This window comes from Leptosomus discolor, chromosome 7, assembly GCF_034619465.1.
Source record: "Leptosomus discolor isolate bLepDis1 chromosome 7, bLepDis1.hap2, whole genome shotgun sequence".
Classification (NCBI taxonomy): Eukaryota; Metazoa; Chordata; class Aves; order Leptosomiformes; family Leptosomidae; genus Leptosomus; species Leptosomus discolor.
Window position 1 is genome coordinate 51,858,312 of NC_141397.1, and position 13,392 is coordinate 51,871,703.

At 57.8% G+C, this 13,392-nt stretch overlaps 2 protein-coding genes across 2 annotated transcripts; both read left to right on the plus strand.

The window, feature by feature from the left end:
- Positions 1–507: 507 nt before the first annotated feature.
- Positions 508–3,358, plus strand: LOC104354633 (uncharacterized). The gene is made up of 2 exons (XM_009961603.2): positions 508–582; positions 1,514–3,358. The coding sequence occupies exons 1-2, from the start codon at positions 571–573 to the stop codon at positions 3,158–3,160; spliced, it is 1,659 nt and encodes a 552-aa protein (XP_009959905.2). The 5' UTR covers positions 508–570; the 3' UTR covers positions 3,161–3,358.
- Positions 3,359–5,467: 2,109 nt separating this feature from the next.
- Positions 5,468–9,918, plus strand: LOC104347448 (uncharacterized). Its single transcript, XM_086468072.1, has 2 exons — positions 5,468–5,489; positions 7,052–9,918. Exon 2 carries the CDS (start codon positions 7,056–7,058, stop codon positions 9,657–9,659), a length of 2,604 nt encoding a protein of 867 aa, XP_086324198.1. The 5' UTR covers positions 5,468–5,489; positions 7,052–7,055; the 3' UTR covers positions 9,660–9,918.
- The last annotated feature ends 3,474 nt before the right edge of the window (positions 9,919–13,392 follow it).

Below are 13,392 nucleotides of genomic sequence, written 5' to 3' on the forward strand. Positions count from 1 at the left end.
CCAGCTGATCCATGAGTCCCCCTGGCCACTGCTGGCCAGGTGCACGTCATGGGCTGCAAAACACCCGATGCATCTCACAAGGATGTTCCCAGGGCGGTCCCCTCCCCACGGCATTGCTTTGCCTTGCTAAGCTGTGCCTGGTCCCCTCTCTCGTGCAGGAGATGTTTGCTGGCACCATTTCCCACTGAGATTTAATAAAGTTCAGGGAGTCTCTCAGGGTGCTGCTGGAAGCAAGCACGCTGACCTCGGAGTAGGGCTGGTGCCACCCATGACAGCAGTGCCCTGCCACCGTCCCTGGGCCAGTGGACATCCGGGGCTGGGACCCTGCTTCCCTGCCAGGATGCTCACTGGCAGCTGCCTCTGGCCTCACCTCCAGTCCCTCTGGGGCCGGGTTATTTTTTGAAGCACTCCAAGGACACGGGTTGTTGTTGCCGATAAGCAGCGAGGGGCAGCTCCGCCCTAGCAGGAACAGCTTGTAGGCCAGCTTCCCATCCGCCCCAGAAAACATCATCCCATCTCGGCAAGCAGCGTCCCCACAAACCTGCCGCAGGCTCGGTGGCAGTCTCCACGATGCCACACTGGGTAAGTGGTGGCCATGCTGCTCGGGTAGTTTGGGGGGCCTGGGACAGGGGGGAGCCGCTGTTGGCTCTGGTGAAAACAAGTGAGATGGTGAAAAGGAAAAGCCAAGCCCAACACTGCTCTCGAGTGCCAGCGTAAGTCCAGGAGAGCCCCACTTGTACGGGGTGTCTGCAGGTGGGCATTGCTGTGGGGCGGGCAGCATTCCCTATCACACAGCATCCCTGGCACGTATCTCAGTTAGGGGGGGACTGGCAGAGGTCTGGAGACCACTGCCTCAAAAAGTGCCTCCAGTGGGCTGGGAATAGGCCCAGCTGAATATCCCTCAGGCAGATTTGATGCTGCTCTGGTTGCTTGCAGAGGAAGAATTACTTGATGGGTAATTAGAAATACAAGGGTGGAGCCTACTCCTTTTGTCACTGAGTGCAGAGCAGCCCTGCAGCGCTGTCCCCATCACCCAGTGTGCGCAGCACATCCCCGTGCTTCACATGCTCCCCCACCCCACAGTCTGGCTTTGTGCCTGTGGAGACATCTCGTGAGGCCACAGGTTCCCCCAAGATCCCTGCAGGACTACATGGGTCCCACCTCAGCTGCTGCTCTGCAGGACGTGGGGACCTTTGGCAAGCGTGGCACCACGGTGGTTGCCCCAGGGCGGGCTGCAGTGGGGCTGGGGCACAGGGGAGGAGCCCTGACCCACTACCTGGGGCAGGCGGGGAGAGATTTGGGAGAGAAGTGCTCCCCATTCCCACGAGGGGAGTGCTGGGGTGGTGCGGACAGCCGGGGCTGGAGGGATGCCCTATGACTGCTGGAGGCAGTGCCCCAGAGGTTGCTTCTGCTGCATTTCTGGCTGCAGAGGCCACTTCCCCAGCAGCACCCACCTGCGGGTGCAGATTTCTGCCTCGCCAAGGCAGAGGATGAGGCTCGGCTCCTTCTCCAGTGCAGGCTGGTGGTCTACGCACTGCTGGGGCTGTGGTCCCTGCTGGTGGGGGGGCTGCCCCTGCCCTGCCCCCCCACCTGCCAGTGCTATGACACCTCCAAAGTCTTCTGCTCGGAGGAGAGGATGCAGGAGATCCCGGCAGGCCTGCCAGGGAATGCCACCCAGCTCTTCTTTGTGGAGACGGCCCTGAGCAGCGTCCGCAGCGGGGCCCTGGGCTCCAGCACCACCCTCACCAAGCTGGTCTTCCTCAACAACAACATCCAGGAGCTGGAGGCTGGTGCCTTTCTGGGACTACCCAGCCTTGCCGAGCTGGAGGTATCGGGCAACCCTTTGCCGGCAATCAGCCTGGGGGTGCTGGTGGGCCTGCCCAGCCTCAGAAAGCTCTCCCTGGGTGCCAACGCCATCCGCTCTCTGCAGCCGGGGCTCTTCGCAGCCACCTGCCACCTGCAGGACCTGCGCTTGCCAGGGAACAAGATCGAGGTGCTGCCCCCCGGCATCTTCCACCCACTCCGGCACCTCCAGACCCTGGATCTCTCGCAGAATATCCTGACCAAGCTGCCGACCGGGCTGCTCGTCCCCCTTGCTGCCCTCCGCCTCCTCAAGCTCAGCGACAACCTGCTGGTGCGGGTGCCCCTAGGTGCTTTCGGGGCACTGGGCCAGCTGGCTGAGCTCCACCTGGATGGTAACCGGCTGGAGGAGTTGCCGGACAACGCCTTCGTCGGGCTTGGTGGGCTGCGGCGGCTGCAGCTGCAGCACAACGCCCTGGGCAGCCTGACCCCCAACATCTTTGCTGGTCTCCCCAACCTCACTGTTCTTAGCCTGGAGGGCAACCGCCTGGCCACCCTGCCTGCCACCCTCTTCACCGGCACCCCTCACCTCCTCCACCTCTCGCTGGCCCACAACCAGCTGGAGACACTGCCCCAGGGGCTCTTTGCTAACCTGTCGGCGCTGCAGACCCTGGTGCTCTCGCACAATGCCATAGCCCACCTCCCCGCCAGGGTTTTTGAGGGGCTGGCGGGACTGGCGGTGCTGCAGCTGAGCCACAACAACCTCTCCAGCCTGCCGGCTGGGCTGCTGGCTGGCCTGCCCCTCCTCACCGCCCTGGCGCTGGACCACAACCACCTGGCCCGCCTGCCCCCGGGGCTCTTCGATGCCAACGAGGAGCTGGCGCGCGTGGGGCTGGCTGACAACCCCTGGGCCTGCGACTGCCGCCTCGCCTATCTCCTGGGCTGGCTCCAGAGCTTTGCCGAGCCCCTTACCCATGGGCAAGCCTCCTGCACCAGCCCGGCCGCTCTCCAGGGACAGTCCCTGCTGCAGGTCCCTCACGGGCAGTTGGAGTGCTTGGGAGCACGGGGTGTCCCCCCGGAGGAGGGCTGGGACGAGGAGCGGGGGGAGAATGCTCCAGGACAGTGCACGTACAGCAACCCCGAGGGCACCGTAAGCGTGGCCTGTGATGCCACGAGCTGCCAGCAGGTCAGCCTTCGCCTCCCTCCTCCTCCTTCTCCCGGGCAGGCAGCAGGACCAGGGATGACATACCAGGGCACCTGGGTGCTGCACTCCCGCTGTGGCACGCTGCAGGTCAGTGTTCTTGTCACGGCACTGAGCAGGGACCAGGCCACATCGCCAGGTCTTCCCGCTGCGCCCTAGAGCTTGGGCAGGCACCTGCTTCTGCTCTGCTTTTGCATTGTCAGCCTCTGAACCAACCTGGGAAACAGCACCCTGTCTTGCTTCTCCACCCTACCATGGTCACCAGCTGTCACTGAGCTCTCTGCGAGAGCTGGCTTAGTAGTGTTTATTCTCCCAGCTATGCGTTTCTTGTGTATTTCAAATAAAATATATATATTATTTCTGTGCAACCAGTTTCCATGGTGGAGAGAGGAAACACTCTGTTCTGCTGCCTCTGCCTGTGTATTTGGGAGAAGCAGTGAAGGTCGATGTGGCCCAATGGGGACTTGGCTGGGGCTGTGCATGGTGTGGCATGGGTGCAGGTGCCTGGTGGTGAGAAGGTGCCACTTTCTGCCTGTGGCAGCTCTCCAGACCATCTCCTGCCCTGCTTCCCTTGGCCGTGCAGAGTCCCAGTGGCAGCCTGGCACTAACACCCAGGGCACAGGTTTGGTGTGGGGTGTCCAAGGGAGAGGTGGGCGAGTGGGCGCTGACTGCCCAGCGAGGGGCACGGGCTGCCTGGCTGTAGAGTGGGCTCCAGCCCAGGGCTGTGCACCGGCAGGTCCCCCCGCAGTCTGCCCCAGAGAGTCTTGGGGACGCATGGGGACGGAGCACAAAGTCCCAGCAGTGCTGCCCACCCAGGGGATGGCGGGTGAGGTGGGTGCTCCCCTAAGAGAGCCTCTGTGTGTGCATGCACACGTGTGTGAGTGCATGCATGTGTGTGCGTGTGCCCGTGGGTGCATGCACGGTGCCGACGCCGGGGGTTGCAGCGCGGTGCGGTGCGGTGCAGTGTTCCTGCACCATCTTGCGGCCGCCGGGCCACGGGCTCTCCTGGGCCAGGCAGAGCTGGGAGAGCCCTGCCTGCGCCTGGCCACCTTCCCCTGAGCCAGCCTTCCTGGCCCTGCCCGCAGCGACAGGCGAGCTGGGGTCCTTGCTGGGGTCTGTGCTGGTTTTGCTGCTGGGCTGTGTGGCTCTGCCAGCCCCTGCCCCGCTGCTGCCCCGCCGCAGAGCGGAGGCTCCCTGTCGCATCAGCCCAACCTGCCCCGGCAGCGGGCTGTGGATTGCAGGTCCCACGCTCCCGAGGGGCAGGCGGGCAATGCTGCACCCCCCCACACGGTCCTGCACAGACACACTGCTGCCGCTCCCGCACAGGGGACAGCCACCGTGCAGCAGCCATCTCCCAGGTGATGCTGGCGTGCCCACCTCCAAGCCTGGACCAGGGATGCTGTGGCTGTCTGCAGCTCCTCAAGCCCTGGCATAGCTGCCACAGCGTGGCCTGGGGAGGCTGGTGTCACTCCTGCTGTGAGCTCTGTCCCCTGGTGCACCCTGGCTTCTGCCACCCTGCAGCCTCTGGAGCAGCCTGGCACAGAGCAGGGACCTGGATGCATATGGCATTGACATTGGAAAGGGGTAAGGCTGTTGAAAATGTGCACTAGTTTGAGTATTTTTAAATTTGCCAGGAAAAGTATAATGAAGACCAGCAAGCACATGCTGAGCCTTAAGTAAGAGCAGGTGAAAACTGAAGAAGAAATGTTAAATGCAACTAGTGCAAATATCCATTGGGAAGCAATGGATCCCTTGTCATTTTAAGTCTTTGCATCAAACAGGGTGTTTCTTCCCACAAGACGCCCTTGCACTGGTCAGGAGCCCTGGGTGTCACCACAGGAGCGTCTTTGGCTTGTGCTTAGTGTAGAGGGGAACACAGTGCTCAGCCCCAGCCCTGTGGCCAACGAGGTGTAGAGCTGTGAGGCTGAGCCCAGGTGTCAGCTGTTATCCCTGATACAAGCTTAAACAAATGGCTTCAGAGCAGCACCTTTAGCTAGAAAAGCCAATTCCTGAGGAAGGAAACAGCTGGATATTTTAGTAGGAAAAGCTTTAAATAGGAAATCTCCATTCTCTTGTGTTGGTGGGGGTGGTGTCTCTGAAGCTGTTGGTTATGCTAGTGGAGATATGGGACTGCAGAGATCATCAGCTACAAAACAGGCTGGTCTGGAGATCTCGAGGTTTCCCTGGATGTGACTAGTCAAATGGTGCCAGCAGATAACACCTGGGAAGCACGTGCCTGTGTCCTCTCCGAGGGGTTTCTGCAACGGCCTCCCACACTGTTCCCTAGCCATCCCTTATCTCCCCGCACAGACCTGTGCCCTGACCTCGTGCAAAACCAAGCCCTGCGCCTGGGTCGTGGATAAAGAGCTGCCCAGGTGATGGGACCCTGTCTGGTAGCCTCGCTCTGGTGGCCTCACTCTGGTGGCCTTGCTCCTCAGAGGGCACGGCTCGCTCTGGCAGCTAGACTCCTTTGCAAGCGCTCAGCCAAGTAAGTGATGCAAAGTGCTTTTTTTTTTTTTTTTTTTTTTCTCTTTAAAATGTGCTGCGAGGGGCAGAGGGGCAGCTCTGAGGGGATTGTTGATCATTTCCTTGTAGCAAGGAGCAGGAGAGGCTGCAGTGCTGTGAGCTGGGGCTGTCCCTCTCTGTCCCTGCGCTGCTGGAGGGTGGAACAAGCAAGGGACCACACTCAGGTCCACCACAGCCAGATGGGGTGAGGGAGGGTTTTAAAAGAGCTTTGCAGTTTGAAACTATTTATTTTCATCCCTGAGCACTTAGTCCAGCCATTCCTACCTGCGTGTTTAACCCACTGCGCTGCCCCTGCAGCTCAGCTGAAGCAGGCACTTTTGCACCCCCACCCCTGGCTCCTGCACCCAAGTCTCCCTGGGGAGACAATGGGCAGGGGTCAGCAGTGACTTCTGCCCTGGGGAACCCCATGGGGCAGCTGGCACATAGCTCACCTCCCTTGGTTTCTCTTCAACCCAGTGGCTTGCAGCCTCCTGTGTTTGTTGACCTCTCAACATTTTTCAGAAAAATAACTTTTCATAGCAAATTTACCCTCTCAGCGTAAGGGTTTTTTGTATGGTCAGGTTTTATGGACACCCAAGAAGCAACACACAGCCTTTTCTACTGCTCCCACCAAGGACTGTGGATCACAAACTGGGAACTACAGTCCCAGTACAACGCTGACGGAACGTGTTAGCTGAGTGTTTCCAAATGGTTCGAAGGAAATAGTGGGCTTAACATGGCTACTGGTGGGTGTGTATCAGTGACTTCACTTCTTAACTGCAGGTCAGAGCCCTGTTAGGTATTAAAGAGTTCATCTGTAGACATTTCATAGTCTTTTAATGAGCCTTGCTCTAAAGCTTGGTTGCTGCTCGCAAGTTAACCATTTCTATCTGACAGAGCTGCATAACCAAGGCCAAAATATGATGCAATTAGCAAGAATCCTGAAAAGGAGATGCTTAGAAGTCATGTTTCAAATGACCCACCCTGAACTGAGAGAAGCACCAATGAAATAGTAAATCCATCCAGCACAGTGTGGAAACTTTGAGTAAATAAGGTCATCTGGTCTTGACTGGCTCCTGTGACCCTTGCTGATCCCTCATTAGCAAGCGCAGGGCTGACTGCTTCTGTTGTTGCACAAATGTCCTGTTGCCCTGCTGAGTAACTGGACCCACTGGGGCAGTGCTAATGGGCAGCAACACTTTGCCTTCTTCACCCAGACAGATGCTGAGCCTACAGCCCAAATATGGGAGAAAGAAGGCCAGAGAACAAACTGTCCAGCCCTTGTCCCTCCTGGAGCATCTTCCAGTGCCAAGCCATGAGCTGGCTCACTCTCCCTTCCTCTCCGTCCCTTGGTGCCGAAGACAGTGAACTCTTGTAAATGCAGTGTATGTTGGCTTGTACGGTCTCTCTCTTTCTCATGAAATGAGCTATGGTATATGAATAGAAGAGTCCCAAGAGCTGAACGATGGTGTGGTACCACAGTTCAGAGCTGCGGATGGAGATTTTTTTGTTCTTCATAACTGATTTTTGAAACCTTTGTTTCAGGACAATGTACCCATACTTCATTTTCCTTTTCTTCCTCTCCTTCCATCCCCATAAATGCCAAGAACAAATCCTGGGTGAAGGTACATATGAAATGCCCAAAGACTACCAGATGGTCTACAGAGGGACAAAAAATGACGTCAAAGAGATCCCAAAGATTGCAAAGCCTTTCATTTCTGAGATGATCTTTGTGCAAACCAGCATCACTGCTATAAGGAAAGGTGCCTTCAGGTACATGCCCAACCTGATCAAGATTTTATTTATTGGCAACAAGATCAAGACAATTGAACCTGGAGCCTTTGATAATTTGGATAAGCTGAGGGACTTGGACATCTCTGGTGCCTCGTTAGAAGAACTAGCTGTGGGCACTTTCCAAAACCTCCCAAGCTTGCAGAGGCTGGAGCTGAGAGACAGCCACCTCAGATACATCCCTAAAGGCCTGTTTGATGGGCTGGAAAATTTGGGAGAGCTCTCCCTGCACATCAATGCAATCCCATCTCTTCCAGAAGGCATTTTTGATTCTCTTATCAATCTAACATTTTTGGACCTGGCTAGAAATAGGATCACTACTCTTCCTGGGGATGCCTTTAGCAAACTCCCCCGGCTGCAAGTCCTCCGGCTGTATGAGAATGAGTTGCAGGAACTCCCAGAGGGGCTGCTAGACAGTCAGCTGGGGCTGCTGGAGCTCAGCCTTCAGAGGAACAGGCTCAGGGCACTGCCACCCGTGCTCCTGAGGAGCCTGACTCACCTGGAGAAACTCCTTTTGGACAACAACCTCATCAGGGTTCTCCCACCTCAGGGCTTTTTTGGTTTAAACAAATTGAAGCTGCTGACTTTGGGTTCAAACTGCATTACAGAGCTCCCTTGCTGCCTTTTTGACACCATGCCACACCTGTGGGAGCTGGACCTGGGCAAGAACAGTTTGGCCACACTTCCAGATGGCATCTTTGTCAACCTCACATCTCTTGGCAAACTCATTTTGTCCCACAACCAGCTGGCAGCCCTGCCAAGAGGAGCCTTCACTGGGCTCAGCAAGCTCTTGGAGCTCCAGCTGGACACAAATCAGCTCTCTGCTCTGGATGATGAGATCTTTGTTTCTCTCCCAAATCTAAAAACCCTCAACCTCCGCAATAATCAGCTGGACAGTGTCCCCCAAGGTCTCCTGGACCCCCTGAAGAAGCTCAGCTCTGTGTATCTGAGTGGGAACCCATGGAGATGTGACTGCAACCTCTGCTACCTGCACAGCTGGATCCTGGGCAACAGTGAGAAGGTCAAATTGTCCACACAAGTGTCATGCAAGAGTCCACTCCACCTGGCAGGGCAAGCAGTGACATTGCTGAGGGATGACCACTTAATTTGCCCAGCTACTCTACCTCTTTCAGCTTCTTCTACCCAATCTCAGCCGTTCACGTCTGCATCATCACAAGGAATGTTAACCTTGCTGTCACCTGGAGCCTTGCCCACTGCAGTGCCAACCACGCTGTCATTGGCAGACTTTCCCATCATGGCACTGCCAACCACGCTGTCACCCATGGCCCCCTCTGCCATGTCACCAACCATGCCAACGGAGGACTTCTCCACTCCATCATCAACCATGCCATCTAAGGCCTTTCTCACTACCCCATCCTCAGCTGTACCGCCAAAGGCCTTCGTCACCACCCCATCACCAAATGTGCTGCCCAAGATCTCCACCACCACACCATTATCAGCCATGCCGCCAGAAGCCTCCATCACCATCCTGTCACCAACTGTGCTGCGTGAGACCTCCATCGCAACCCCATCATCAGCTGTGCTGCCTGAGACCTCCATCACCACCCCATCACCAACGGTGTTGCCCAAGGCTTCCATCACCAGCCCATCATCAGCTGCGCCACAGGAGGCCTTCAGTCTGTGTCCAGCTCCAGCCACCATAAGCCAACAGTCTCCCAAGGCCACCAGCCTCGAGCCTGCACTGTCCACTTTAGCTTCTGCCACCACACCGGTGCCAACCAGCCCACTGGCAGCCACCACCACACAAAAGCCTCCTGCTCTTCCGGTGCCCACGGAGAGGCCAGCCCCTATCCCATGGGGGACACCCAGCATGTCCCTTGTCTCAACACTCCCCACAACGCTCTGGCCAACCCCCAGGGCTGCTGCACCGGGTGTGGTCCCTCTGGCCTCACGCTCTCCATCCCACCATGCTCCTGTACCAGGCAGGGAGTGGGACCATGCCACTGCGTGGGGCTTGTCCACAGTTGTCACCGAGCCCACTCCTACTGCCCCCCAACACGCTCCCATCCCTGCAGGAACCGCCCTGCTTCCAACGCCTTCCATCCCCCCCCCACCAAACCACAGGAGCCCCTGGCCGGCATCCCCACCCCTGGCCACCAGCGGCCATCATGCCTGGGGCTTCGCCCTGCGGTCCAGCCCACGGCACTGCCGGGTGTCCCTGGCCCTGGGCCTGGCCGCGCTGGTGCTGCAGGCAGGCTGCACGCTGCTATGGGGGATGCTTGCCCTCCTCCTTCACCAAGCCACCCACCACCGGGGTCACCCCGTGCCACTGGTGAGGCTGCTGAGTCTCCAAGCCCTGGCTGTCCCGGGGCCCCCTGAGCAAGCCCGGGCACCACTTTGATCTTTGCTGCCCCTGCATGACCTGGGCAATGGCCACCGTCCTCCTTTGGGGTCTGGAGCCGTGCTGGCCACGGGGTGCGTATGTCATGGGGTGCAGACCGTCCCCAGGGGTGGGTGTCTCAGCACCCAGGCTGTTTTGGGGTGCCTCCCAGCTGGCCCCTGGAGATGCTGTGAGCCTGGGGAGCATATGCACGGTCACTGTCTGACGGGCCCTTCTGCCAAGCGACACTAGATGGCATCCCGACACAGGCAGTGGCTGCCACCGCCTGCCCGGGGCCACTGGACGCCCTCTCTGCTCCCGGTGGCCCTGGGCAGGGGCATCGCACCGAAATGCCGGAGACCCAGCACCCGGCCAGCTGGGGACCTCGCTGGACCTCGGGCACAGCCCGCACTTGTTCGCAGGGTCTGGCTGGGGCTCCTGCCTGCATTGCCTCCCCTTCCCTGGGAGGTACCTGCAGGGAGCAAGCAGTCCTTGGGGAAGGACATCCCAAGGCTCCCTGCGATGCGCCCCAGCTTCTTCCCCGCCTCGCGTTACGGGATGTGTCAGTGTCTGTACATCTGTCATAACAGTGACCTCTTCTCCTCTTCCTCCCTTTCCTCTTCACTGATATTAAAGCCTACCCTGCATCCCCGCTGTGTGCACTGAAGAGCTGTGGAGAGGAGTATTTTCATCCCAGGGCTTTTCTCGCCGTGACATGCTGCAGGGGATTCCTGTTGTTTTCTGGAGCTTAGGGTCCCCAGCCAGTGCTGCCCATCAGGGACTGGTGCCAGACCAGGGTTGCACACCCTCCTGCAGGCAGAGACATAGTGAGACAATAGACATATTTTTCTTTCACCTATTAAATCTCATGCCCTCAAAACCTCTTTGTGATGCTGCCTGCCCTGGCCTCTCTGGAAAAGTAATGATTGAGCGTGGCCGGCCACGTGGTTTTCATACCACAACTTCACCTGATGCTGAGCCCCAACTACAGGCTGGGCAGCAGCTATTCAGAAGCTCAGGAGGAAGGGGCTAACTCCTTGTAGTGGAAGGGTTGATGTACGCCTTCTCCCCTGCAGTCCTGGGCTGCCGTTTAGGCCGGGAAAGTGCCAAACTTAACAAAAGTGCCTGTTTCTGCAAGTTTTCTGCCATTGCAGAAAGCACTGAAGCTTTCACTGGAAAGCTTTATCTCAGGAGCTTTTTGAGCTGATGAACACAGAGGTTGTTTCTTGGTTTGGGTCTCTGGGTACTTTATTTTGCTCTAGGCTCAGTGTTGATTTTGCCCTGTGCCAGGCAAACTGCTCCCAAATTTAACCAGCCCGGTTACTACAGGGTTGCAGGTCTGGCTTCAACTCCTTGCCTTTGCCCTGCCTTTGGGTGCTCCTCCCCAGATGTGGGACACAGGGGCTGCCTGGCTTTGGAGGCTCTCAGAGGGGACAACCCCTGAAAATCAATAGCCTGGACATGTGCTGGGCAAAGAGCCGCAGGGAAGCAGCTCAGAAACCTTGTGCCTGGGGAGCCTTGAGCACCCCAGCTCCCCTGCCTGGTGCAAGACCAAGGGAGGGGGAAAGGGGCTTTGCATTAGGTTATGTGCCTACAGCTATGTGTAAGGGACCTGGATATATGTCTTTGTTAAGAGCCTGTGCAATGTTACAGGCCCTTCGGTTGCTCCTTGAAGTCCTGCTGATGGCTGTGAAATATGGGAGGGGAGTGTGGGGCAGCACATCTGGGCGGGATGGAGCGAGTGGCTCAGGGCTGGGGCTGGCATGGCGGGTAATGAGACGCAGATGAGGAGGAGGGAGTGTTTTTCCTGGCAGTCCAGATGGGCTTGACTTAATACTTGATTTAGAGGGTTTGAAAGCAGGGTCTGGCTGCTGGGGAACAGACCCCGAGCACTTCCCGGGGCAGCGAGGGGGGGGTCTCCACTGGCTTTTCAGATATTTAATGGCCCAGCGCAGTCTAAACAGGGAAGTACTTCGGGGTGAGATTAGCACAACATAATCACATCTTAAAAGGTCTTCAGAGACACAAGGCACGTCCGCTCTCATATTAATTACTTGTTATTAATAAAGCTGGGGTCAGGCTAGAGGTGTTCACTCCGGAGTGTGCTGATTCCCTCTTCGTGGAGCAGTGGTGTATCTGAAAGCAGCACAAAGCCCCACAGACTCCACCTGTGCCCGTCCCACTCAGGAAACCAAATGGCCAAGGATCCTCCAGCCGCCTTTAAAACTGACTTGCCCCATAATACCCCGAAAGGGCCACATCTTTCTAAGTGCCCAGAACACCTCCAAGTGCTGTAAAATAGTAACAGCCAGGGTGTTCTCAGCACGGGAAGTTCCTGCTATGATTGATTTCTAATTTGCAGTGAAAATACAGCCGCCCATGTTCCCGGGGCCAGGCTGGTGCAGCTGGCTTGCAAGCAGGAGTCAGCTTCCTCCATCCCTGTGGGGCTGATCCCTGGAGGGCTACGGCTGTGCTGGGCTGGAAGGAATTAGCAGCTGTTCCCATTTGCCCTTGCTTGCTCTGGTGTCCCCTGGGAGGGAAGGGGCTGAGAGGCGGGTGGGATGCAGGGTGTGCTGGGGGTGATGTGCCTGGGCAGCCTGTGCGGGAGCACGCTTGTGTTTCCTGATCGCTGAGCAAGAGCAGCCAGAGAGCATGCAGGGATGGGGCAGAGCTTGGGGGATCTATACTGGGGAGACCAGTGTACAGGTTTGCTGCTTCAGCGCTGCACCTCGCTGCAATGCCAAGGAGAGGCCTTCCTCCCAGCAGGGAGGTACGGGGCCAGGGCAGGTGCTCAGGGAGTGCACAGCCCCCAGCAGACCCTCCCTGCTCTGCTGTGGGCACCCCAGGCATCCCTTTGCAGGACAGCCATTGCACTGAGTAATGCTTGATGATTTTTTTAATCCATTAATTTCTCTGGTTTCTCTGAACTCAAGTAGGATTTTAGCATCTACAACACCCTGTGACAAGGAGTGCCCAGGGTTGCCCGTGCACTGCATAAGGCAAGACCTCCCTTTGCTCTCTGCCCGCTTGCCACTTCTTGCACGAGATGCCCCTGGTTCTTGCACTGGGAAAAAGAAATGTGAACATCCCTGTGTGGTGTCTCCAGGCTGCTTATGACACTGTAAACCTCTTCCCAGTTGCCGTGGCTGCCTGAGGTCCTCGTAGTTTGCCTCAGGTGACAACCAGTTAGAAGCAGAGACAGGACATGGTGCATGCATGTCTTTGAGCTGCACTGGGACCAGGGGGTCTCCAGCATGGCCTGGGAGTCCCACAGCCTCCGCTGGCTCTCTTCCTGCCCTATGCAGACGAGATGTGGTTCCCACAGCCCTGTCACCCCTGCTATAGTACCGACCTGTAACCCCTATGCCCATCATCCCCACTGGGAGCCCCCTGCACTGTGGGTGCAGTGGCCTGTCCCTGCCACCTGTCTCCGGTCCCCTTCCTGCCCCTGGGGCGCCCCGTGGGCAGGAAGAAGGCTTGCGAGCTCCAGCCTTTTCTTGTGGCTGGTGGGAAGGGGGGCAACGAACACCTGCACGGGGGGGTTTGCACAGTAACCCAGGCAGGGAGCAAACCCGGGCCTCCAGCGGGCAAGTCCCACTGCTGGCTTGCTGCTGGGAACCTGCCCCAGCCTGCGGCCATGCTGCCACAGCTTCCTCCCCGGATGCCTGCCTCGCGTGCCAGTCCCAAACACGTGCCATAGCTGTGCTGGGAGTGGCGTCTCGCTGGCTGCTGGTGTGGTTTGAGCCCCCACATC

What these genes read in the sequence shown, in the direction of transcription:
- LOC104347448 (XM_086468072.1), top strand. Translation starts at nt 7,056, where the DNA reads ATGTACCCATACTTCATTTTCCTTTTCTTCCTCTCCTTCCATCCCCAT.